General features: G+C 48.8%; 3 protein-coding genes and 1 pseudogene across 3 annotated transcripts; 1 reads left to right on the top strand and 3 right to left on the bottom strand.

Annotated features, from left to right (window-relative positions):
- Positions 1-48: 48 nt before the first annotated feature.
- On the bottom strand, positions 49-4266 carry LOC125519370 (patatin-like protein 2). The gene is made up of 5 exons (XM_087533925.1): positions 3936-4266; positions 1265-1428; positions 734-914; positions 475-636; positions 49-385 (listed from the first exon to the last, which is right to left on the bottom strand). Exons 1-5 carry the CDS (start codon positions 4128-4130, stop codon positions 176-178), a joined length of 912 nt encoding a protein of 303 aa, XP_087390051.1. The 5' UTR covers positions 4131-4266; the 3' UTR covers positions 49-175.
- On the top strand, positions 4241-15717 carry LOC147961740 (uncharacterized; annotated as a pseudogene).
- A 179-nt stretch (positions 15718-15896) lies between these two features.
- LOC125522304 (large ribosomal RNA subunit accumulation protein YCED homolog 1, chloroplastic) lies at positions 15897-18270 on the bottom strand. The gene is made up of 2 exons (XM_048687376.2): positions 17667-18270; positions 15897-16688 (listed from the first exon to the last, which is right to left on the bottom strand). Exons 1-2 carry the CDS (start codon positions 18212-18214, stop codon positions 16268-16270), a joined length of 969 nt encoding a protein of 322 aa, XP_048543333.1. The 5' UTR covers positions 18215-18270; the 3' UTR covers positions 15897-16267.
- Positions 18271-19685: 1415 nt separating this feature from the next.
- On the bottom strand, positions 19686-24329 carry LOC125519769 (ARM repeat superfamily protein). Its single transcript, XM_048684525.2, has 8 exons — positions 23195-24329; positions 22068-22152; positions 20852-20948; positions 20704-20767; positions 20568-20624; positions 20418-20455; positions 20216-20297; positions 19686-20030 (listed from the first exon to the last, which is right to left on the bottom strand). Exons 1-8 carry the CDS (start codon positions 24209-24211, stop codon positions 19938-19940), a joined length of 1533 nt encoding a protein of 510 aa, XP_048540482.1. The 5' UTR covers positions 24212-24329; the 3' UTR covers positions 19686-19937.
- Between the last annotated feature and the right edge of the window lie 771 nt (positions 24330-25100).

Below are 25100 nucleotides of genomic sequence, written 5' to 3'. Positions count from 1 at the left end.
CTAGGGTTAAAGGCGGCTAGGGTTCCGGCTCCTCTGGGAGCCGGGCAATAGAGATAATAATCTTCTTATTGCTTGATTCCAAACAGAGTCTTACAGCCTATATTTATAATCTAAATAACTTGCATAAAAATTAATCTAAGATAACTTATGGGCTAAGATTATCCGATGAGCCTAGCTAAACCGGCCATAGCATGCCCCCTTTGTAGAGCCACCCGAGAAGGCCCCACTTGCTGCACTTGGCAGCATCGAACTTCTCTTCGACCTTGGCGGTGCCAGTGCCCAACGAAAGGACCATGAACTTGCCGTACTCGGCCGGCTTGACAGGGAAAAAGTGTCGGTTTTTCATTAGGATCTGCTTGCTTACGTGGGTCATGGCCACAAGGGTCTGCGCACATCCATGTAAGTTAGTGAGAAATGTATCAACATCACAGAAGTCAACTGGTATACATCTTAAGCCTAATTTGGGCAGCGTACCGGATTGTTAGCGGCGACGCCCCCGTCGATGAGGTTGAAGGCCCGGGTCTTACCGTTTTTGTCCTTGGTCTCGAAATGGTGCCCGGGAAGGTAGGTCGGCGCGGCAGACGTACTGATGCAGACGTCCGATAGAAGAGCATCCTTGGAGACATCCCACCTGGCCTGCACGTACAGATTTTGTTTCATGTGTATAGTTAGGTAGGCCGAGTGGATGACATGTCGTTTATGCAGATGCACGTGTTTATGTCCTTCTGCGTACGTCGTAGGTTGAGAAGATCGTAGGCTGAAGGAGCTTGATGTCGAAAGTGGGGATGACGACGATGCTCTTGAGTGTCTGACTGACTCGCGTGTCGCCGAGCAGCTCCTTCAGGATTGAGTGCAAGTGCTGGCCGTTGTACTTGGGTCCCATCATGCTCTTGAACAAGCCCAGAGGTCCTTTGCTGCACAACAGATTGTGTATAGCTCATAAGTACTCTTGGTATAGCGGGAAATAACGAGCTATTAACACCATCTTCAGTTTAGCGTCAGAAGTGCATAGCTTAGCCGAAGGGCAACGAGTTTTTGCTGCTGCTGGATGTGTGTGAGCCTGTGAAGGGTCAGAAACCCACCCCTAATTTCATTGAAAATTGTTAACACGACATTCAGGTTTTTAATGTTATTATGCAATCAGCATAAGCTCAGGTACAGCTTTGGTACCTGAGCTTATGCTGATGACATAGTAATATTGCCCATTCGAGAGTGATTTCGTTGTACGTGTGAGACGGTGAATTATACAGTATATAATCCTCACCAGACGGCAGGGAAGATATTCGGGCAGTGCTCGAGGTAGAACTTGTTGATGTCCTTGGCGGCGAAGAGTGGGCGGCCCTCGGCATTGGGCGCGGTGAGCATGGCGGCGACCAGGCCTCCGGTGCTCGTCCCGGTGACCACGTCGAAGTATCCGCGATCCTCACGTCCGACCCATCAAACTCCTACGCACCCCAACAGCCGAAAATCCATTGGCGTGGATGAGCTCGCGCGCTCACGGTATCGCAAGGCGTTCGTTCACATATAGATACAGGACGTGTGATGGTACACCTGGCGTATAAGCACCGGTGACCACGTCGAAGTATCCGCGATCCTCACGTCCGACCCATCAAACTCCTACGCACCCCAACAGCCGAAAATCCATTGGCGTGGATGAGCTCGCGCGCTCACGGTATCGCAAGGCGTTCGTTCACATATAGATACAGGACGTGTGATGGTACACCTGGCGTATAAGGGAATATTTAATGCGCGTACGCGACGGCAGGAGACGCCGTGAGAACCGATTGAGGTTGCGGATGTTTAAGCGGTGACCACGGTGTTTCCTGCAGGCCGTTGTTCATTGTTTGGCACCAATATGTACCGGAGTATGGAAACGGCCCCAGCCCGGAGGCATGAATAGACTATTCTACGGTCTGGGTGATTAGGGGAACATCAGAGTTTAAGAAAACGTTTTGGGACCCACCAACGGCATGCCTAATGCTGGGCTTAATGGGCTCCCGTCATTTTTATTTTTTATTTTATACTCGTACCAGGGGTAGTTTGAGGAAGTGTTTGGTTGAAGTTCAAATAGTATATCAACTACTGCCAACGTATTAGTGGCCATGTTTTTAATTTAGTCAGGAAGATTGTTTTTAGCAGATATAGTATGTCAACACGGGTAAAGAGAGATTACAAGGCGGCAGTAAGTGTTTCTATAAGAACGTGACAACGCAGCGGCACAGACCGAGCAAATCCCTTCCTTATGGCGTTTTGGCTCATGTGTTAAGGGTTAAAAAAATGATCTGAATGGTTTCAATAAATTCCGCATTAGTGGTGCAAGCATCCACAAATTTTTTGATGCAAAATGGAGCAGCAGTGTTTCGCGGTGAAGAAAACAAATTAAGAAAAGTATATTTTTCATCTTTCAATTCTTGGCGAAGTCTAGACTTGGTCCCTCAACTCCAAAACCGGACAACTTGCACCATTAACTTCTGAAACCATACAAGATTCATCCCTGCTCACGGTGTTGACCGGTTTTCGTGCTGTCCCACCCCTGTTTTGACCGTTTCGACTCAAATTTGCCTACCTTTTCCAAGTCCACGTAATATTTTCAGATTCGGTTACTTTTTTCAAATACGTGAACCTTTTAAAAATTTGTGTAATTTTTTTAAATCTGCGTACTTTTTCCAAGTTCATGTACTTTTTCAAATATGCGCATTTTTTGAAAGTTCATTTAATTTTAAAAAATTGATGTAGCTTTTCATATTCGATTACACTTTTTTGAAAGAGTTCATGAATTTCAAAATTTTATGCGGACTTGAAAAAAGTACGTGGACATGGACTTCTTTTACGCAAAAATATGTGGATTTCAAAACTTATTTCAACTTGAAACAAGTACGTGAATTTCAAACAAAGTTCATGGATTATAAAAGGAACACGGATTTGAAAAAAATGCGGACTTTGGAAACATGTGGATTTGAAATAAGTATGCGGATTTCAAAAACAGTTCATGGCTTTGAAAAAAACTTGGATTTGATAAAATTACATAAACTTGGGAAAATACGGGGATTTAGAAAAAAAGGTACGTAAATGTTAAAAAATGATGGATTTGAAAAAGTACGTGAATTTCAGAATAGTTCGCTGATTTGAAAAAAGTATGATTATTTTTCTAAAAAAAATATGCGGATTTGAAAAGTGTATGTGAATTTCAAAAAGTTCACGGATATAAAAAACTTTACAAGAATATGAGTGAGCATGGGTCAAAACCGAGTCCAGGGACGAACCTTGTCCGGTTTCGGTAGTTGGGGGTGCAAGTTGCCCGGTTTTAAAGTTGAGGGACTAAATCTAGATTTCACCAAGAGTTGAGAGACGAAAACTATACTTTTCTCAAACAAATTTAGTGTGACATTTTGTGGTGACCGTTGGCGTTCTTTTTGTTTTTTTTCCACAAAAAATGTTTTGTCCTTTTCCCTACAAATTGGTAGATAGCATTTGCATGAGACGGAGAACATATAGATATACTTTTTGAATTATTTGGTTGTTTGAAAAACAATCTCCCTGTACCAATAATAGAAGCAAACACAAGGTTGACCAATCATCCAGGTGAACAACTAGAGAGTTGTAGCATAATCTAATCAATAGTGGCGCAGCTGACGGACACTGTTCTGTACCGTGCGGACAAACCAGTGCCAATGGAACAGCATAATCGTCGGTCGTTAGTTGCACGTACTCCACCGTTTTCACGGGCGTACTCGGCCTGTTTCCATATCATCGCATTGAATACAGTCTGCAACGCGTCGTTCAATCGTTCGTCCAGCTATCAGGAGCGCGCGAGCCCGTCCATACCATCGCCACTCTCCCCCAACAGCTCGTTACACCACCATACATGCTATATGAAAAACTGGATACATGCAAGAGCAGGCAGGTTGATACTCTGTAAGTATGAAAAAGGTTACCTGAAGCTTTTTTTCGAGGAAAGCGAGGATGGTGCCGGGGATGATCCCGCGCACGCCGCCGCCGTCGATGCTCAGCACGGTGACCAGCCTCCCGTGGCGCGGCTGCGGGGAGGTGGGCGGCGGCGAAGCCCGGCCGGGGCTCATCAGCAGGTTCACGGGCCCGGTGCTCTGCTCCGGCACTTGCATGGCCGGCATATGGGAAGGCCGCCTGAACTCCCTACTTAATTAATTAAGACCCGAGACTCATTGGCTCCAGAGAATGAAGACTCCGTTGGTCTCGCTTGTCCTTCTTGATGTAGCTTTCGATGGATACGCTCGCGGACACCGTACAGGTCAAGCTGCCCGACCCTCCGCCGGTCGCCGGCCGCCGGGGAAGCATCGTGTGCAAGCGCGTGTGGTTCGAATGTTTCGCGGTCCAGTTCCTTTGGACCAGGCACCTGATCCAGCTCCCGGTTTTGTGGTGCTCCTAGCTTTCCAAACATTCTTTTTCGAAAAAAAAGTTTCTTCAGTTTATGTGTTTATTTACTCTACGGGACACGTACCAAGAAGTGTACACACTGTTGTTTCCTCGTCGGTACACGACCCGTAGCTGTCGTAGTTGGATATATGTACCGGGCGGGCCAGTACGCGCGCGCTGTGCTACTAGGGTGAGAAGTTTCTCCTCGAGAATTTCGTTTTTCTTCGAGAATGTAGACCAAATAACAGTGGTTCAAAGAGTCCTTTTATAGTGCATCCGGTCTATATGGACCGTCCGTTGGAGCGGATTCGACGGTCCAGATCCAATGCAATATGCTGATGTCACGTATATTATAACAGAGCCCGAAGTGCTTTTTCAAAAGAAAAAATATTTCGAACTGATCAGATTTTCCCTCTCAAATATTTCGAGAGTATTCTTAGTACAAATTTCAGGGGTATTTTTGGTTTGATTTTTATCCAGTTCGCTAGGGTTTTACTCCTCGCCGGCGGTAGGGTCTCATCCCTCGCTGGCAAGATCGAGCCACGTGTCGCGCCCCCTCCCTCCCTCCACCCCAATTCCCTCACGCTCTCGCACCTCCTTTTCACCGAAGAACACGAGAGGAGGCTGGCTGCCCACCCCGCGGCGGTCGCCGGCGAAGATTCGCCGCCATCCCACCTCCCGGTCCTCTATGTGGGTGCCTATAGCCACGGGGTGAGTCGCTACCTCTTTCCCACTCCCCACATGGTTGTTTGCATCCTCTAGCTCACCCCTCCGCCATGGCCGCAACTTGATCTGGCCATGCATCTCCTCCGAAGGCAAGGTGGTTGGGCATCTAGATGGATCATGTTCTCTCTCCTGGCAGGGTACCGCGGGACTGGATGAAGCCGTCCGGCCTCGACGGCCAGCCACGTTCGTGCGACCTCATCCACATCACGGCAAGATCTACGAATGTTTGATTGTTGCATATGTACACTTATACATTTAATTCAAGCTTTGTTCTTTCAATTTGGCTGATAGGTGAGACGTTGGATTTGGAGATAGGAAGAGATGATAATTATTAATTTTCGAATGTACTATAAACAATTCATAACTTATGTTGCTCAATATTTACGATGCTCGCTTGTTCATGTGCAATTGCTAGACTGGGGTCAACAGACTTGGCATGTGCTTTATAACTTTTTTTAGATTGACAGGGGATATCCACCATTTGAAGATTAGTGTAAATTCTTATTATGATGTTTTAGCCTTGTTAACGAGAGAGGAATGGTCCTCGCAAAAACAAAGAGAAAGGAATGAGCATTGGATTCTTGAAAATGTTGCATTTCATTCTTCCGTGTTTCGTTATGTGCAACGTTTGTTAACTGGACACATTTGACAAGGTGATTACAAGTAGCAATTTTTTCTCTATTTTGCAGGGCTATGACACAACATGCTATGTGATTCCCTGAAACAAGATGGATATACTATGGTCACCCTGTTGTGGTCCTGAAGGTGCCTACTGACCCCGAGATCCCTTCAATTCAGCGCACGCCCCTGCCATGCCACACCATGGTCGTTGCAGCACCAGCAGAGGCCCTCTTTGGTACGTGCTTTACTCTTGTTATCCTATGCTCTCTTTTATTGGCTTTGCTGCCTGCCTACGAAACATTGGTTGTGCCATTTCCTGGGATAGCTGGGATTGAGTGTTGACTCATGCAGTATTTTACCTTTTGTCGTGAGGCTATGCTCGTGCTCGTACCTTTTTCTCTCGTATGTCAGAGCACATCTTGTTCAAACTTGTTTGTGCTCAATCTGCCACATCACTTGCAATTAGCGACCGAAAATTATGAAAATAAACAAATCATAATCCATTATTCCTAGGGTTGCTCGTGCACTGTAATTGGTCTGAATCTTGTCCAGGCACTGTAACTGTCACATGGTTGTAAAAAGCAAATATAGATTTCTATGAGCTCCCGTGGAGACCAAATTATTTCAAGCAAAGTATTGGAACCACTATTATTGAACTTTTACAACTTGAGTCATCCGCAATGGTCTAAGAACAACACGGCTAGGAAACCTTCTTCGGGACTAAAACCCAACCACACCCTACTCTATCGCTTTATAGCCAAGTGTACACTCCACATGTAAGAATGAACCACTGTTGGACTAACTGCTTGCATCTTCATCATCTTCAACCGCAGCTGCATCCGATAGGCTAGCATGGTACATCTTGAACCTTTTCCTGTATTTCAATTTGTTGTAGGGTGAATCGACAAGCACAACAGGTAGCTCTCTTCTGAATTTATCGATGTAGGCCTGCAGGGGAGGATATGTTACTATCGTTCCGTAAGTTTAAAAAAATGATTGAATTTGACTGAATTTTATGTGTTACTCTACGTACTTGGTTATATTGCAATGCCAGTTCTTCTTCCGTAAAGAATTCATTGTTCTTCGGCATGTAGAGTGCACAACAAGAACTGCAACATTTTATTCTGTTAGCAGCATTTCACGTATTAACAATGAAAAATAAAAACAAAAGCTAATATTGTTGACTAGCGTGTCATCGGCTTTTGGCACGGTAACAAGCGTTACTAGCCATTGGGTCACATTAATGTCTACCCATGCATTGCTTTGTATTCCATTGATTCGCATCGCTGCTCTCAAATGTGCCTCCATCCCACGTATCTGCAAGTCCATAGGATGAGAAGTTGCTTACGATTAATACTTATGTATGATGTTAAATCCTTTGTTGTAATTAAAGATGTTAAAATTCTCACCATGTTATTTACTTCTCTGTGTACCATAAAGTGGAAAAGTGAATCAAGAACCTGAATCTCCTTCCTTCTAGGGTTTACGACCACAAGGAACATGTGGACGTTTAAAGTGTTTGTAGGTAGGAAAACCTGGAGTGCACAGATAATTAGAGCAATGTGTATGGTAATAAAAAATGTGTTCTACATCGTAGTTATAGTACCAAATCATGTTTCAGGTTGTTGGTGCCTTGTGTAGTTCCAGGAATGCCCGCCAAAGCATCCTCGTGGAATTCTTCATGCATTATTCTGTTTGTCATGAACTTTATACCTAGAGAGGCAAGCATAGAAGAGCTCTCAACGTGGAGTAATAGTAGTAGGTGCAGAATCATTCGGTCAACTTGTCTCGGACGTGATGCCTATATACATGACCATTGCCTTGAATGAGATCATAACTATGCGCAATTCTGTCAATTGCCCAACAGTGATTTGTTTACCCACCTTATGCTTTAAGTTTCTTCGAGAGAGAAGCCTCTAGTGAACCTATGGCCCCATGGTCTACCTTTATCATATTTACTAAAACCCTAGTTTACCTTGTTGCAATTTACTTTTACTTTAATTTGTTTAGTTTTCGACAACTTGCAATTTCTACCACCGTTACCGTTTACCCTTTACTTTTATCAGTTTTAATTCTTGCAAGTAACGAGTTAAGGGGATTGACAACTCTCCTGCCCGCGTTAGGTGCAAGTGTTTGTTTCTTGTTTGCAGTTGTTGCTTACGTGATCTTGCTTGGTACTCCTACTGGTTCGATAAACCTTGGTTCTCACTGAGGGAAATACTTATCGCTACTATATTGCTTCACCCTTCCTCTTTGGGGAAAAACCTAATGCAACTCACAAGTAGCACCGATAAACCAGAATGAGGATTCTTCAGTCCATCACATGGCACTCCCCTGCTATTCTACTTCTCCATAGACCAGGCAAATGTTGGGGAACGTAGTAATTTCAAAATTTTCCTACGCACACGCAAGATTATGGTGATGCATAGCAACGAGAGGGGAGAGTGTGATCTACGTACCCTTGTAGACCGACAGCGGAAGCGTTAGCACAACGCGGTTGATGTAGTCGTACGTCTTCACGGCCCGACCGATCAAGCACCGAAACTACGGCACCTCTGAGTTTTAGCACACGTTCAGCTCGATGACGATCCCCGGACTCCGATCCAGCAAAGTGTCGGGGTAGAGTTCCGTCAGCACGACGGCGTGGTGATGATCTTGATGTACTACCGTCGCAGGGCTTCGCCTAAGCACCGCTACAATATTATCGAGGATTATGGTGGAAGAGGGCACCGCACACGGCTAAGAATATGATCACGTGGATCAACTTGTGTGTCTAGGGGTGCCCCCTGCCCCCGTATATAAAGGAGCAAGGGGAGGAGGCCGGCCGGCCCCTATTGGCGCGCCAGGAGGAGTCCTCCTCCTAGTAGGAGTATGGCCCATTACTTCTCCGGGTAGGGTTCCGGTAACCCTCCGGCTCTCCGGTTTTCTCCGAAATCATCCGGAACACTTCCGGTGTCCGAATATAGCCGTCTAATATATCAATCTTTATGTCTCGACCATTTCGAGACTCCTCGTTATGTCCGTGATCACATCCGGGACTCCGAACTAACTTTGGTACATCAAAACTCATAAACTCATAATATAACTATCATCGAAACCTTAAGCGTGCGGACCCTACGGGTTCGAGAACAATGTAGAAATGACCGAGACACGTCTCCAATCAATAACCAATAGCGGAACCTGGATGCTCATATTGGCTCCTACATATTCTACGAAGATCTTTATCGGTCAGACCGCATAACAACATACGTTGTTCCCTTTGTCATCGGTATTTTACTTGCCCGAGATTCGATCGTCGGTATCTCAATACCTAGTTAAATCTCGTTACCGGCAAGTCTCTTTACTTGTTTCATAATACATCATCTCGCAACTAACTCATTAGTTGAAATGCTTGCAAGGCTTATGTGATGTGCATTACCGAGAGGGCCCAGAGATACCTCTCCGACAATCGGAGTGACAAATCCTAATCTCGAAATACGCCAACCCAACATGTACCTTTGGAGACACCTGTAGAGCTCCTTTATAATCACCCAGTTACGTTGTGACGTTTGGTCGCACACAAAGTGTTCCTCCGGCAAACGGGAGTTTCATAATCTCATAGTCATAGGAACATGTGTAAGTCATGAAGAAAGCAATAGCAACATACTAAACGATCGGGTGCTAAGCTAATGGAATGGGTCATGTCAATCACATCATTCTCCTAATAATGTGATCCCGTTAATCAAATGACAACACATGTCTATGGTTAGGAAACATAACCATCTTTGATTAATGAGCTAGTCAAGTAGAGGCATACTAGTGACGTTTGGTTTGTCTATGTATTCACACAAGTATTATGTTTCCGGATAATACAATTCTAGCATGAATAATAAACATTTATCATGATATAAGGAAATAAAATAATAACATTATTATTGCCTCTAGGGCATATTATGTTGGGGAAGGAGACCAGCCTGTCGTGGGGTAAAAAAGGAGAGCTGACCGGACTCCAAACATGCATCAAAACCCTGGTGGACAAGAAGCTCAAACTTGTCAACGTAGTCCAGGTTATGCTCACCCGCTTGATCCTCCCGTGCCAACAACGGGCCTTCAACCTGTGGGAGTTCGACCCGGCGCGGCACCAAACTTTGAGCAGGCTCTTCGACACGACGTACGAAGATGCCTGGAAGGTGCTTTTCAAGGGCGCCGTTGCTCCCGCATCCGCTACTAAGGATCGCGGATTCAGTGCGTAGCGTCACGCTCTTGCGGTAAGCTGCTTTTTTCCTTTTACAGGGTATCAGTGTTTCATAGTTTGACTCCATGTGGGATCTAAGCTCCCTTTCCTTTGACAGGATTGGCAGGTGACGTCCGGACAGATCAACTGTCCGGCTCCTTTGCCTGAAGGCCCAGCGGACGCTCAATTGGCGAAGCTGCTGGTTCCGGCACCCTATGTGGTGCCGGAGAAGAAGGCCAAGAAGAAGGCCGCGGGGACTCGAAAGAGTGCCCGACGCCCGGAGGTGTCGGATTCATCATCCGACGAATCCCAGATGCACTCCTCCCACGAAGATGAGGAGTAGGAAGAAGAGACCCCTCCCCCTCCAGCGGGGGAAGGGAAGAAAAGGAAGGCCGTCCCAACTGGGGAGGCCGAAGGGTCCAAGAAGGGGAGAACCCCTCCTCCGGACTATTCCACTAACGCCGACGACGGTGAAGAGGAGTGGCCGCCCAGGGCCAAGCCCCTGGCGAAATCGTAAGTATCCGTATACCGGAGTGATTTCATAGTATTCGTTTATTGCACAGCTTTCCCTTATGTCGAATATGTTTATGCAACCTACCCAAAGACCGGCTCGACGCGTCGTCGAGCGGCTCACTGGACTCGTCGGACGTGAACTCGCTGCCGACGGCTTCCTCCCCCCGCCCTACGGACGACACCAAAGTGTTGTCCCAACAGGTTCCAATCCGGGAGGAGGTGGTCCTGAAGGCGCCGCAAGGCAACCTCCCGGACTCCAGGAGTAAAGGGGACGAAACCCCCCAGGGCTCCAAGTCCGGCCCTAGGCCGGACACCGCTCCGGAACCTTCAAAGGTTCCAGAGTCCGGCGGGCGACCTCCTTCCAAGAGGAGCAGGCCCGCCGTGCCGGTGACCTCCGTCCAACCGGAGGCGCCGGACAATATGTTGGAGGCGCTCCAAGGCGCCTCCATCGATGAGGGGCACCGTACTATTATGAGTGCGGTGGTACAGAAGGTTCAGTCCGCCAAGAGCGGACTGACTGAAGCTTGTACAAGCCTTTTAACAGGCTTTGAGGTAAGTAAAGAATATGTAAATAACATTACCGCATAGACAATAGAAGCCAGGCGGTCTTGTTGTAGGTTAATCCGGGCGCGCTTGACGGTGTTCGGTCGTTACTGGCCGGACTGGAGAACTGCCTGGAGAGGCTGCTTTGTACTTCTACCGCAAGGACCGCCGTGTGCTCCTCCGTTCGGAGGGAGCGTTCTATGTTTCCATTGACCGTAATTACTCCTCGAGGGCCTGACATCTTGAGCTTAAGGTATGCGTAATGCGGTACCGCATTGATGCGGTTCACCCGAGCAGTGCGTGATAGCCACTGCGAAACGGGACTATGTCGAAGATTAACTCCTTGCTTCAGAAATTATCCGGAGATCCGAAGACCACTTCAAGTGTGACTGAGCCTGTACAGTTGGCCTCTACACCTGGTATTACGCCCTTAAAGGTCGTTTTGGTGGGCTTAATCCTCGAGGGATCTATGCCCATTTTCCGCACAGTATCCTAGTAAAGCAGGTTCAGGCTGCTGCCGCCGTCCATAAGGACTCTAGTGAGATGAAATCCGTCAATAATTGGGTCTAGAACCAATGCGGCGAATCCGCCATGACGGGTGCTAGTGGGGTGGTCCCTTCGATCAAAGGTGATCGGGCAGGAGGACCATGGGTTGAACTTTGGGGCGACTGGCTCTATCGCATATACGTCCCTTAACGCGCGCTTCCGCTCCCTCTTGGGGATGTGGGTTGCGTATATCATGTTCACCATCCGCACTTGTGGGGGAAAACCCTTCTGTCCACTGTTGTTCGGCGGCCGGGGCTCCTCGTCGTCATCGCTATGCAGCCCCTTGTCGTCATTGTCGGCGCTTAACTTGCCTGCCTGCTTGAACACCCAACAATCCCTGTTGGTGTGATTGGCCAGCTTTTCGGGGGTGCCATGTATCTGGCATAAGCGGTCGAGTATTCGGTCCAAACTGGACGGGCCCCTAGGATTCCTTTTGAATGGCTTTTTTCGCTGACCGGATTTAGAGCCTCTGAATCCGGCATTAACTGCCGTATCATCTGCATTGTCGCCGTTAATGCGGCGCTTCTGCTTGTTGCGACGCGACCTGCCACTACTGTCCCTGGTGTCCGAATTACCAGGGTTCTTGGTTATAGTGTTGCTACGAGCAAGCCAGCTGTCTTCTCCCGCGCAAAAGAGGGTCATGAGTGTCATGAGTGCTGCCATAGATTTCGGCTTTTCCTGTCCAAGGTGCCGAGCCAGCCACTCGTCACGGATATTGTGCTTGAAGGCTGCTAGGGCCTCGGCGTCCGGACAGTCGACTATTTGATTTTTCTTTGTTAGGAACCGTGTCCAGAATTGCCTGGCCGATTCATCTGGCTGCTGAATTACGTGACTTAGGTCATCGGCGTCTGGGGGTCGCACATAAGTGCCCTGGAAATTGTCGAGGAATGCGGCTTCCAGGTCCTCCCAACAACTGATTGATCCTGTTGGCAAGCTGTTAAGCCAATGCCGAGCTGGTCCTTTAAGCTTGAGTGGGAGGTATTTGATGGCGTGGAAATCATCGCCGCGGGCCATGTGGATATGAAGGAGATAATCCTCAATCCATACCGCAGGATCTGTTGTGCCATCATATGATTCGATGTTTACAGGTTTGAAACCCTCGGAGATTTGATGATCCATTATTTCGTCTGTGAAGCAGAGTGGGTGTGCGGCGCCTCTGTACTGGGCTATATCATGACGTAGCTCCAGTGAGCCTTGTCTACTGTGTTCGGCCATGCCGAATTTGTGGCCGGCGTGACGGATGCCGTCTCGAGCCGTGGAGCGCCCACGCGATCCGTAGATCGATCTTGTTTGTCTAGCCTTGTCCTCCAACATATCTCGTAAGTCCGACGCATATTCCCGTGCCTTGGTACGGGGTGCGGCTTGTGTGGAGGGCCGGGAGGCCTCTCTGTCGCGGCCACGAGGTGGCCGGTCGACCGCATCAAGTGCTTCCTCCTCTAATTGGGGTAGCAACCTGCGCTTTGGGTAGCTCTTGGAGGGCATTCGAGTTTATGCTCTTCGGCCGCAAGGACTTCGGTCCATCTGTCGACTAGCAAATCTTGATCAGCTCTAAGCTGTTGCTGTTTTTTCTTGAGGCTTCTTGCCGTGGCCATAAGTCTGCGTTGAAAACGCTTTTGTTCGACAGGATCCTCTGGCACGACGAATTCGTCGTTGTCGAGACTTGCCTCGTCTTCGGAGGGAGGTATATAATTATCGTCCTCGACCTCTCTGTCTGCCGCTCTCTCATGAGGGCTGGTTTCTCCATCCTCCTGTGCTAAATCTTGCTGGAGGAGGTTTTCTTTGGCGCTTTCCGGAGTATTATTATCTCCCGTGCTGGAATCGCCGTGTTTGTTTTGGCGGGATTTTGAGCGGCGCCGCTGACGCCGGCGCTTAGGCTGTTTCTTGGAGGGGTCATCCTCTGCTGTTCCATCGCCATCTCCCTTTTTTGGGGTGTCCACCATGTATATGTCATATGACGAGGTGGCTTTCCAGGGCCTAGTAGGCGCTGGTTCTTCATCATCTCCTTCGCCGGCGTCCATACCGTCGATGTCTTCGGAGTCGAAGTCGAGCATGTCGGTTAAGTCGTTGACAGTGGCTACAAAGTGGGTGGTGGGTGGGCTTTGAATTTCTTCATCGTCCAAATCCCAACCCTGCTGGCCGCAGTTCGGCCAGGGCTCTCCTGATAAAGAGAGAGACTTCAGTGACTTCAGAATATCGCCAAAAGGCGAGTGCTGAAAGATGTCCGTGTCAGTGAACTCCATGATCGGCGCCCAATCGAATTCGATTGGCAGGGGCGCGGAGTGTTCGGAGTCCGGAGAGGAGTCCGGCTCCTTGGAGTCACGAGTCTCGCAGAGTACGGGGCTGGTGTTCGGCTCAATCGCCATTGGGATCGCAGCCCCCGAGGCGGCATCCAACCGCCCATCCTCGATCGGCGCAGTTGGCTTTGAATCAAGGATCGGAGCCGATGCGGGTGCGGCCTCCAGGGCACTGTTCGGCGGCAGAGCTAGATCATGCTCGTCGGGACAGTGTGGCGCGCTCGGCAGTGGCTCGAATCCGTCGAAGATCAAGTCCCCGCGGATGTCAGCCGTGTAGTTTAAACTTCCGAATCTGACCTGACGGCCAGGGGCGTAGCTTTCGATCTGCTCCAAATGGCCAAGTGAATTATCCCGCAGTGCGAAGCCGCCGAAGACGAAGATCTGTCTGGAGAGGAAGGTCTCACCCTGGATTGCATCGCTGTTGAAGATCGTTGGGGCCATCGAGCCTGACGGCGACGACACAAAGGAACTCTCAATGAAAGCACCAATGTCGGTGTCAAAACCGGCGGATCTCGGGTAGGGGGTCCCGAACTGTGCGTCTAGGCCGGATGGTAACAGGGAGCAAGGGACACGAAGTTTTACCCAGGTCCGGGCCCTCTCGATGGAGGTAAAACCCTACGTCCTGCTTGATTAATATCGATGATATGGGTAGTACAAGAGTAGATCTACCACGAGATCAGAGAGGCTAAACCCTAGAAGCTAGCCTATGGTATGATTGTTGATGTGTATGTTGTCCTACGGACTAAAACCCTCCGGTTTATATAGACACCGGATAGGGTTAGGGTTACATAGAGTCGGTTACAATGGTAGGAGATCTGAATATCCGTATCGCCAAGCTTGCCTTCCACGCCAAGGAAAGTCCCTTCCGGACATGGGACGAAGTCTTCAATCTTGTATCTTCATAGTCCAGGAGTCCGGCTGAAGGTATAGTCCGGCCATCCGGACACCCCCTAATCCAGGACTCCCTCACATGCATTGGTAATTTTTCTCTTAATACTTGCATGCAATGATTAATGCACTTTGAAGTCTGAACATGTGATGGGGAACAACCAAATTGAGCCTTATAAAATGGAAAAATTAAAATTTTAAGATAAGCCCTATAAACCGAAAAAGAGGGAGTACTACTTTCATTGCAGGATCCCTATCTGCCGCTGACAGGCCTGACGCGCGCGATCGTGATCATCGACCCGATCACGATCGAGTTCCAGCTGAAAGCGAAGAGCAAGACGGACTCTAAAGAGGACGAGCTACTGGCCTTCGGGATCCGCTCGGGCATCCTCTGCAACCGGTGCACGATCGAGATCGCCTACGCGCCGCTGACCCCCTCGGTCGAGGCGATCATCGTTGGTGTCTGGGTAATCAACGGGGTGTGGCCGGAGGGTCTTCGGGGCCACGTCGTCGCCAGGGTCACCACCGTGAGGGAAGGAGAGTTGCTGCTGCTCGACTCCCGAGACGGGAAGATGCCGATCAGCCCTTCGACCGGTGCGATCGACCTCTCAAGGCGCGTCGTGTCGGTGGACCTCAAGGGGGAGGAGGAGCTGATGGTCTCCGTGGTGGCCTCCTCTCATACTGGTGGAAAAGAAGACGATGATGATGGCGGTGCTGCTGTCGTTGCGCGAGCACGCCGAAGAGGGCCGGCATGAGCAATGCCACCTATGATCTTGGTTTCTGCAAGGTGGAGGTCACTGTTGCCGGGACCCTTGTTTCGAGCTTGGTGAATGAGCGACGCGCCGCCGCGAAACTCATAGAGGAAAAGCCATGAATGGATGTTCTTTGTTTCTTGCGGTGCTCCACCCAAGCAATCATGGGAATGGAGAGGTTTTTCTCTCTGTGTTTAGCCTTGTTTCAAAGCTGCTCTTGTCTGCTTAGTTTCTTCGGTTCTACTTTTCTGAAGTGTTTCTCTGTATAGCCATGCTATTTATTTTTACTTATCTTTGCTCGGTTGTAAGTAAACCTGTGTTGGCCTACTTTGGGCTGTTACCTGTTGGTACAAGAAGTAAAACCTGAAAGATGCAAGTGTTCCAGCAAAAACATAACACTTGCTAGCATGAAGAATTCTGCCTTGTGTTAGAGCAATTTAATCTAACTTTCCCAGGGAGTTAACCAGTGATAAATGTACATATCATTTCAGGTTTTGCGGTACAACATTATATCCTAGCATTGCATTGCGGGCTTCTACTTTCAGACAGTAAGATGAGGCAATACAAATGATAATCATGAACTTCTGAGGAACTGCCAAAGAGATTTGCACCGTCGGTGCAGCGAAGCATGAGATGCGACTCAAATGTCGCAGGTCTAGTTCCCCTCTATCGCCACCATCAAGTATTTGCATTTTCACCGGGCTGCATATCTTGCTCATGGCAATCCTAAAGACTATCACACAGGTTACAAGATACCTACATCTGCACTGTCTGCCTCATCATAATCTTCTCTGCATAGGCTTCAGCAGGTCTTTGAGGGTTCCCGGACGCCTGGCGTCCTTGGCCTGCGGCTCCTCCATGCTGCAGCTGCAGCTACTCGTGTTGAGGTTTGCGCCGCAGACGAGGCACAGGCCCTTGCAGGTGCTGCTGCAGAAGACATCCAGCGTTATCTCCAGGTGGATGATGTCCCGAAGGTTCTTCGAGATGTCGATCTCCTTCTCCCCGGCCGGGAAATGCAGGCGGTCATCCCAGTCTATATCTTCATCGTTCTCGTCCTCGCTGCCAGTTATTGAAGGGAATTTGGTTCTGTCTTCTTCGTATATGGTGCCGAGGTCGACCACGTCGGGTTCCTCCACCGGGTCTTCTGTCAGCAGGAGAGAGAAATTCGCGAATACGCCTTCGGCAGCTGGCTCAGCACACCTGCATAAGGAAGCATAATAATTAATAACAGGTTTCAGAACCAACAACAACACTGCTAAGTTGTATCCTTAAATCAGCCAAGTCGAAATTCAGGCCATAAATGGAACGCTACTTTTATCACGAGAAAAACTACGTTGCGGTTCTTTCAAAGAGTCAACAACGCCAGAATATAGTATCCCCCCTTAACAGCCAACAATGGATCTAATGACCAAAAAACAGCCTTGCTAATAGAACCAAAGTATGATGTAGCTACATCAGTTGTGGTATGAGATACTTATTCAACAAATCTTTCTTGCAATTACTAGAACCAAAGTATCTCCATGTTTCACAATTACTAGAACCTTTCTTTCAATTATCATCTCTGGCAAAAGCATCAGTACATGCCGCCATGTCAGCTCCAACTGAAAGATCAGTACATATGATGCCTTTGAGATAATAAAAAGGAAACAATACTCTACTAGAAACAGAGCAACTTTTCATGCTTGGATTATATCCATGATGCTGAGGTTCAAGGAGGAATGAAGGAAGACCGATATGATGCGAGTTTACCCATATAGTGAGATTGCACAAACTGCCCTCCCTGAGTCCTGGCATGCCAGATTAAACTTTGCCGAGCTAGCTAGCTGTAAAATGTGGCAGTTTGAAACTCTGTAGGATGTTTGTAGATGGGTAAGTGACATGGTTTCAGAAGTGCGGCGGCCGGGCAGATTAAGCACTCGCGCGCGCCGGTGCGCGGCAGTAACAACGGGGCGGTGCTAGCGATTTGGGCGGCGGATGATTAGTCATTGCTAAGAAGTTAGCACGCAGCTAGTGCTATGATGTAGAGTAGGATTCAGAATGGCAGCATCGATACTTTCTTTCACTTGGCTCTGAAATTTCTGTCCATGATGCATTGCAGACAGACATGCAGCAACAGCAGATAAGATGAGACGAGAAGCGGCGGCAGGAGGAGGTGGGTGCTGGATCGGGGGTGCTCACCGGTAGCAGCCGAGGGTGATGACGGTGCGCAGGATGCCGTCGAGCCGGAGCCTGCCGCGGCGCCGGGCGACGTCGACGGAGACGAGCACGGGCGTCGTCGCGGCCTCCCCGGCGCCGGGCCGCGGCTTGGAGGGGGGCATTATGCCCATGGCGGCGGCGCGCGCGCGGGAGTGCGGGGACGAGAGGTCGGCCAGGCCGAGACGCTCCAGGGTGGTGGCATACTCGACGTGCTGCGCCGCCGCGTCGCGCCGGTACACCACGGCCCCCTCCCACGGCGACGGCCCCTCCGCCTCCTCGTCGGCGTCGGCGAACCCCTCGAAGTCCTCCAGGTCGAGGGTGAGGAAGCCGTCGTCTTCCCCGCCGTCGTCCTCGGGGTCGACGGCGTGGCGGCGGCCACGGGTCCGCAGTCCGGGCGAGGATGTGAGGGGACGGAGCTGGAGGGGGCGGCTACGGAGTGGGGTGGCCGCCGTCGCCGGCGGGGCGCGGCGGGGGAGGAGGAGGGGCGGGCAGTGGCAGCGCACGGCGGCGGCGAGCGGATAATACACCATCTTCTCGTCTTCTTTCTCCCTTTCTCTAACGACTCTAAGGCTAAACTTACGGACATTTTCGACGGATTTTTTATTACAGACTGAAGTGTAGCTTTACGGTTGGAGTATACCTGGCCATGGGCAGCCAGGCCCGGCGACCCGGCCCAACGCTCCTCACGGGCCGGACCCGGACATGGGCCTAGATATTGAGCCTGAAACCGGGCCGGGCCCGAGCCCGTTATATTTGCGAGTTAACGTAGAGGGGGGCCACCGATGGAAATCAGGGGCAGGGACTGGTGTAGTCGTCTTCCGTGAAAATAATGCGTAGGAAGTTTCCGTAAGATCAACTCCACCTGGCCGACTCATTTTGTATGCGCGCATTTGTTTGATCGCGACGGACACAAAAGTTACCCAATGCGGCGATCTAAACGGATGCTCGCCCTTTTTTCATCCGCCCCACGACCCATTTCAGGCCCAAATTTGGACCGCGTTTGTGTCGGCGCGGATACGGGACGGACGCGCATGACACTTGCCCTTCTCCTCCCCCTGGCCCACCTGTCAGTGACACAGCGCCACCATTCCCCCCTCCCCCCTCCCCCCACTTTCAAAAAAAACCTCCCGCCCCCGCGTGCGCCATGGACGACGACGTCGCCGACCTCGCCTCCCTCACCTCCGCCAGCCCCATCTCCGACAAGGAGGCAAGCCCCGTGCCACCCCCCCCCCCCCCTCAGTGCGCCGTCCAATCGGCCAAGGGCCGCCGGCACACGCAGGAAGCCAAGATCAATGTCGCGGCCGTGTTCACCCTCGTCGCTGCTGCGGAGCAAGAGGAGGCCATCGTGAAGACCGCCAGCTCGTCCACGAGGCAAACCCTGCCGATGCTAGGGTTAAACCCTAGCCAGCATGGGCTCGTCGCTATTGCAGTGGCCGCGGGCAGCACCGGCTCTTCGCCCCTTCGTCCCCGACTCGCCGTGCATGTCGACCACGCTGCAGGCGCATGGCTACTACCCCCACCACGCCGGAGCCTCTCGTTTGACCAACCCTTCGTGCTCCTAAGAGGATGGAGCTGGAGCAGGGGTGTAGGGCACAGCGACGGGGTGGGGTGGCCGCCGTCGCCGGCGGAGCGCTGCAAGGAAGGAGGGGCGAGAAGTGGCAACGCACAGCAGCGCTGGCGCCGAGAGGATAATACACCATCCTCTTCCTGCAGTGAGCCAAGCAAAGCTTTGCCTTTCTTTCCAAGGTGATACTACTATAATACTATAGTTCACTAAAAGAAGATATTTTTAAGAGTTTCTTCCCTCACTTAATCGAGACATAGAAACTGTTTTTGACAGCATTTTTTTTAAATGACAGTAACGAGGCAAATAATCTTTTTTAAGAGAATTTGTTACGAAAAAAAACCGTAAATACATGGGCATTGTATCTTGTTCTCTAGAACTGCCAAAGATGAGATAAACTTGGAAGCGGCACTAAATCTAGTGGTGACAATGACACAAAAATCACAAGACCATTCTGTCAAAACTGATGCAAGTAAGTAATTGTCTGAAGCTACACAGCACAGGTCAGGTGCAATGCCAGTTTGTTGCTCCTCCACAAGTTGAACAACACAGCCTACACGTATGTATTCTCAGAAGAAGACGACTTTTGCGGATAACTGCTGGCTAGTTTACAAACAAAGCGCAAATGAGATGCACATTTCAATCCGGTCATGGATTCATCTTGTGGAATGCTACGGGAAGACGATGCATCACGACAACGCGGCTATGATTTCCTTGGTCCGCCCTTGCGCCTTCTCCTTCTCTTCCGGCCCATCCAGGTCCCCGATGTTGTCGTGGTACTCCTGCATCACATCCGAATCAGGCATCAACAAGCTGATTAATAAACTGTCAAAAACATTGCCTACTTGAAGAATGCAGACAGCCTCCCTATTGTTCAAGGCAGAAAACCGGCGAATGACCATTCGCGCTAGTTCCCATCATAAACTACTCGACAACATATGATTTATTCGAGAAAGGAATGACATGCCTGAAGTATCTCCCTGACATCATCCTTTGTCAGCTTGTTCTGTCTCAGGAGCAACTCTATTCTTGTCCTCATCTGTGAGTTCCTGAAAATTAATGACAGGGAGCAAAAGATGAACACCGCAGTTCATTTTAATCTCATTCATGGCTCTCTGTACAACAGAGCAGTAAAGGGGGGAAGAAAGACTGAATGAAGCCTTACTTACCCGGAGTGCCAGATATGCCCAAGAATAAGCGCCACTAGCTGAAACATACAAACAACTGTTTCAGAAGCTTGGTGGAGTGAACAAGAATCAACAGAATATAGGCTGGAAAATATCATCAGATGCAGCACTGCCATGCCACTGCGGTAATACCTGAAGCGTGTAAAGCCCAGCTTCAAGTTTCCGGTTGTACCGCTCATCATCGTCCATCTAAGAGATAAGAGCATGCAATTTAGCAATAAATAATCTGTTTGGATTTGACATGGAGGTCACAAGACAGAAAGGGCACCTCTAAATCATCTAAATCGAGGCTTTCGAACCTTTCGGTCTCAGCTTTCACTCTGTCTGAATACCTGCATGGCGCAAAGAGATCATACTAGCAATTAATAACAAGGAAATGACAGCAGTTCCCTTGGCTCTCTTGAAACTAGATTTACCGTATGTATAGCTCCATCAGACGGTCTATCTTTTCGCATTCATTCTCAACAAATTTGCCTAGTAACCTGATCCTTCGTGAACCTTTCGTGATACCACCTAACAGAAGAGGGTAACAATCAAACATGAGCTGTAAAGTCCTCGTACAAAAATAAAAAGATGATGATTGCATGAATTAAAATGCTGAACTATTTGTCCTTGTTACTGCAGCACCAACAAACCTATTTACATGGCAAACAAGGATTCCTCTGGTGCAAATTTATCAGGATCTATGCTTATTTGTGGGTGTGAGGAAGTAGGTGTGCTCAAACAAGTAACTTTCAGTGCCAGTTTATTCAGCACCACTGGAACTTAGGGCACATCTAACCAAGTTTTCGATGTACTTTATCTAGCCAAATCACACACTGATAATGATATGGATTATATGGGGACAAAGGTGGAATGGTGGCAGGCTACTAGGGTTCCTCAACAACTGACTGATACTTCAACAAGTTTGATTAGTTCATTAAATAAGAAACAAAGCATTTGTTCATATTGTTAATTTTCCTATGCCAAATTCACTTTTAGTTTGCTGTTTCTGGTTGTGGCCTGAGGCCTGGTTTTTCTGTCTCTTCAGTTTTCAATCTGTTTAGGTTATGCCCTGTTTCCTGTGGAACTTTGACACCTTGTAAATATTATGTAAACTACGTTTTCTCTGTAATATATTTCGATTCGGTGGCCTGGGAAACCATGAACTACAGGCTTTGGCATGGTGTTGTGAAAACTGAAATGACAGTAAACAGCATGGCAAAACATTGAATCTTCAAGTGCAACCATAATATTCAGAAGTACTGTCAGAGATGTAGATTTGAAATTTGCACATGCTAGAGTTAAATCAGTAATGTAATTAAAGCAATTTTTCTAATCAGATAAAAGTGACTGGAGAAGATAAGCCATCATGTTCACGGCATACTCGAACTTCTAGTAGGGAAATACTCCCTCCGTCCCAAAATAAGTGTCTCAACTTTGTACTAGAGTTAGTACAAAGTTGTACTAAGCTTGAGACACTTATTTTGGGACGGAGGGAGTAGTTAACAGAAAACCCTGTAGATAACTGGTGGTTCATAAGCTGATTTGTAGAAATGTAAGTATATTTGTCGATCCTCTGCTGCAGGTTCATATACATACAATCCAGAACAGCAGTGTATAACGGACATTGGAACAGACTTGCCTGCTTACCAAACAATGAAGCAACTAGTGAAATGATGCGTTCTTCTAGCTCCTCCTGATAGCTCTCATTTTTGTTTTTCTTGTTCACAGGAATCTGAAAGCCCATATTTCAGAAGCAATTATAACATGCTTACAAATATATCAGAAAACAGTCTCAAGTTAAAATTGCGAATGGAGCGTGTTTTGTAATTAAGGCCAGCTTGAGACAATGAAACTCCTGACTCGCCAACTCGCTTATCAGTGAATTTTCAGATCTACCTTTTTTCTCTAATTCCATTACAGTTCTATTTTTTGATAGAACATTATGCATGTTACTGCACCAGATATATACAACAAAAGGGACAAAACATGAAGCAACATAACAACCAGCCATTGTCACAAAATTGAGCAAAATAACTATTAACAGTCTTTAGGTTTACTAACTCAACAGCTTACACAATTATGATACAAGCTTGATTGAAAATTCTAGCGCCAGATATCAATACATAAACATTTCATCTATTTTCAGCTTTATTTACATTGGCTATAAAATTTATAATGGACCTAGCAGCAGTCCATGATCATATGCAATTCCAGGGAATGGTGATGAATTACTGAATTAAGTTGTACTACTCGAATATCTGTAATCATTGAAGATAGATAAAAGGAACAAGGCAAGGAGCAGTTGTTTATCACTGAAAAGGAGCTGTTCTGTAATATAGGCCAGTTTCAAACAAAGAAGCTCCTTGACTCGCAGCTTATCAGTCAATTTTCTTATCTGCTCTTTTCTCTAACTCAGTTACTTGTATTTTCCAAAGAATCCGTTATGTATGTTACTGCGGCAGATGTATATAGAAACAAACGGAACAGCATGAGGCCACATAACAACCAGCCTTATCAACAATGTATACATTATGATACAAGCTTGTTTGAAAATTCTAGCACCAGTTAATCAATACACGAATATTCATCCATTTTCAGCTTTATATTGGCTACAAAAACTATAATATGAACCTAGCGGCAGTCGATGAACATATGAGATTCCAGGGGATGGTGGTGAATTACTGAATTAAGGTGTACCTACTACTCAAAACATCTGAAATCACATAATATATGAACCAAAATAAGAAGGAATGGAGCAGCTGTCTATCACTTGCCTTACCCATGAACGCCGCAAAAGCAGTCTTGAGCCCGAGCACGTCGACAAAGCGCTCGCAGGCAGGGGGGAACCTGGTCATGGCGAAATCCAGCGTCCTGATGGCGGAGCTGTAGGCGGACTTCTTCTGCTTCATGATAATGATCATGAGCTCGACGCCCTCGGCCTTGACGAACCGCTCCTTGTTCCCGAGCGGCATGAGCACGCAGCAGAGGCAGTCGAAGAGGTTCTCGAGCATCTCCCCCTCGTCGGTGGTCCTGGGGTCCCTGGACTTGTACATGGCGACGGCCTGCAGCAGGCCGTCGACGCCGTTCATCTGGCCAAGCCGCTTCTGGTTGGCGGGGCTGTTCTGCAGCAGGATGGCGAGGATCTCGGAGGCGTACTGCTTGTTGGCCTCGAAGTCGCGGGCCTTGACACGGGCCAGCAGCCACCGGAGCACCTTGGTGCGGTCACAGACGAGGTCGGCGAGGTGCGGGCGGAGGTCGATGAGGTTCTCGAGGACGGCCAGGGAATGGTGCACCGCCTCGGCCTCGTCGGGGTCCGCCTCGGAGAGCCGCGAGAGGTTGTGCACGAGCAGGTCGAGCGCGTTGGCGTCGACGAGCGCGTCGGCGAGGGCCTGCACCCCGGCGAGGTCCGAGGGGTCGTCGGAGTCGGTGAGGTCGGCGAGGAGGGAAGCGGCCGCGGCGGCCAGGTCGGCGTTTTCGTGGGTGAGGAGCGAGGAGAGGGAGGAGGCGAGGCCGAGCGGGACCAGGTCGGGGAAGAGCTCCGGCGCGCCGGCGAGGAGGCGGAGCCGGTCCGTCTCGGCGTGGAGGGCGAGCTCGGAGTCGGCGAACCGGGCCGGGTCGTCCGGGTGCTTCATGCGGGCCTCGAGGTTGTCGCGGAGGCGGCGCTCGAAGCCCAGCAGCAGCCGCTTCGCCGCCCGCAGGTCGAGCACGTCGAGCCCGTCAGTAGCCGCCTGCTCCTCCTCCTGCTCCGCCCGCTTCCGCTTCTGCGCGGCGGCGGCGGCGGCGGCGTCCATGGCGGCGGAACCCTAACCCTAGGCCGATCCGGCTCGGGTGGCTCGAGGAGGAAGATGGGTTCGAAAAATCGGCAGTGCTTCAGTGACAGTGGGCTGCGTTTTGACCTCTTGGGGCGTTTGGATCTGCTTGTAGATTCGTGCTGATTGTTTTCTTTTTAATCGTCAAATTTGATTTTGATGCTCTTTGAGCATCTTCAAGATGGACCCGTAAACCTTCCGTAACCATCTGAACCGAGCTGTTCGGACCGCGAAAGCCATCCAACGCAGTCATGCGGTCTGTGGAGTTGTTTGAACGCGTTTTCTTCTGCAAACCGAAGACAAATGTAGAGGAGGTTTTTGGAGTCCGGATCGCTACTTCGCCCGCTTCTAACCGTCCAGTAAATAACCATCTGCTTGACAGGATAAAAGATCATCTTCTTGACAGGATGAAAATATCTGATAATTGTATCTGGCTTAAGCATTACTATGAGCCAATTTGGATAAGAAGAATTACATCAATTCAATCAATTGATCTCTAGTGTTGCACATCCAAATTATACCAATTAATTGTAGTCTATGAGTGACCAATAGTTTGATTGATAAAGCATTTTAATCACACAATATGAGAGTTGGCTAGGAGTTGTGGTAGTTGATGTGATGTTACCTGCAGGGCTATGTAAATTATCCTATTCTCCTCATAGTTGAGTTGCGACGCCACGACAGACAGGCATGTATTACAACGGCATATAATTATTGTGATCTAAAGAAGACCTTATTTGAATATTCTTCATTGATCAAGCCTTATCATCTACTGAGATATTATAATAACTTTGGAGAAGAAAAATATTATAGTTTGAAGTTGTTATCTATGCAAGCTTATCATGTATATTTGTTGTCTTTCATAAGAGAA

Source organism: Triticum urartu, chromosome 7A (genome assembly GCF_056163025.1).
Source record: "Triticum urartu cultivar PI428250 chromosome 7A, HENAU_Tu73, whole genome shotgun sequence".
NCBI lineage: Eukaryota > Viridiplantae > Streptophyta > Magnoliopsida > Poales > Poaceae > Triticum > Triticum urartu.
Note: the sequence above shows the minus strand (reverse complement) of the source record. Positions and strands in the feature narration are given on the sequence as shown.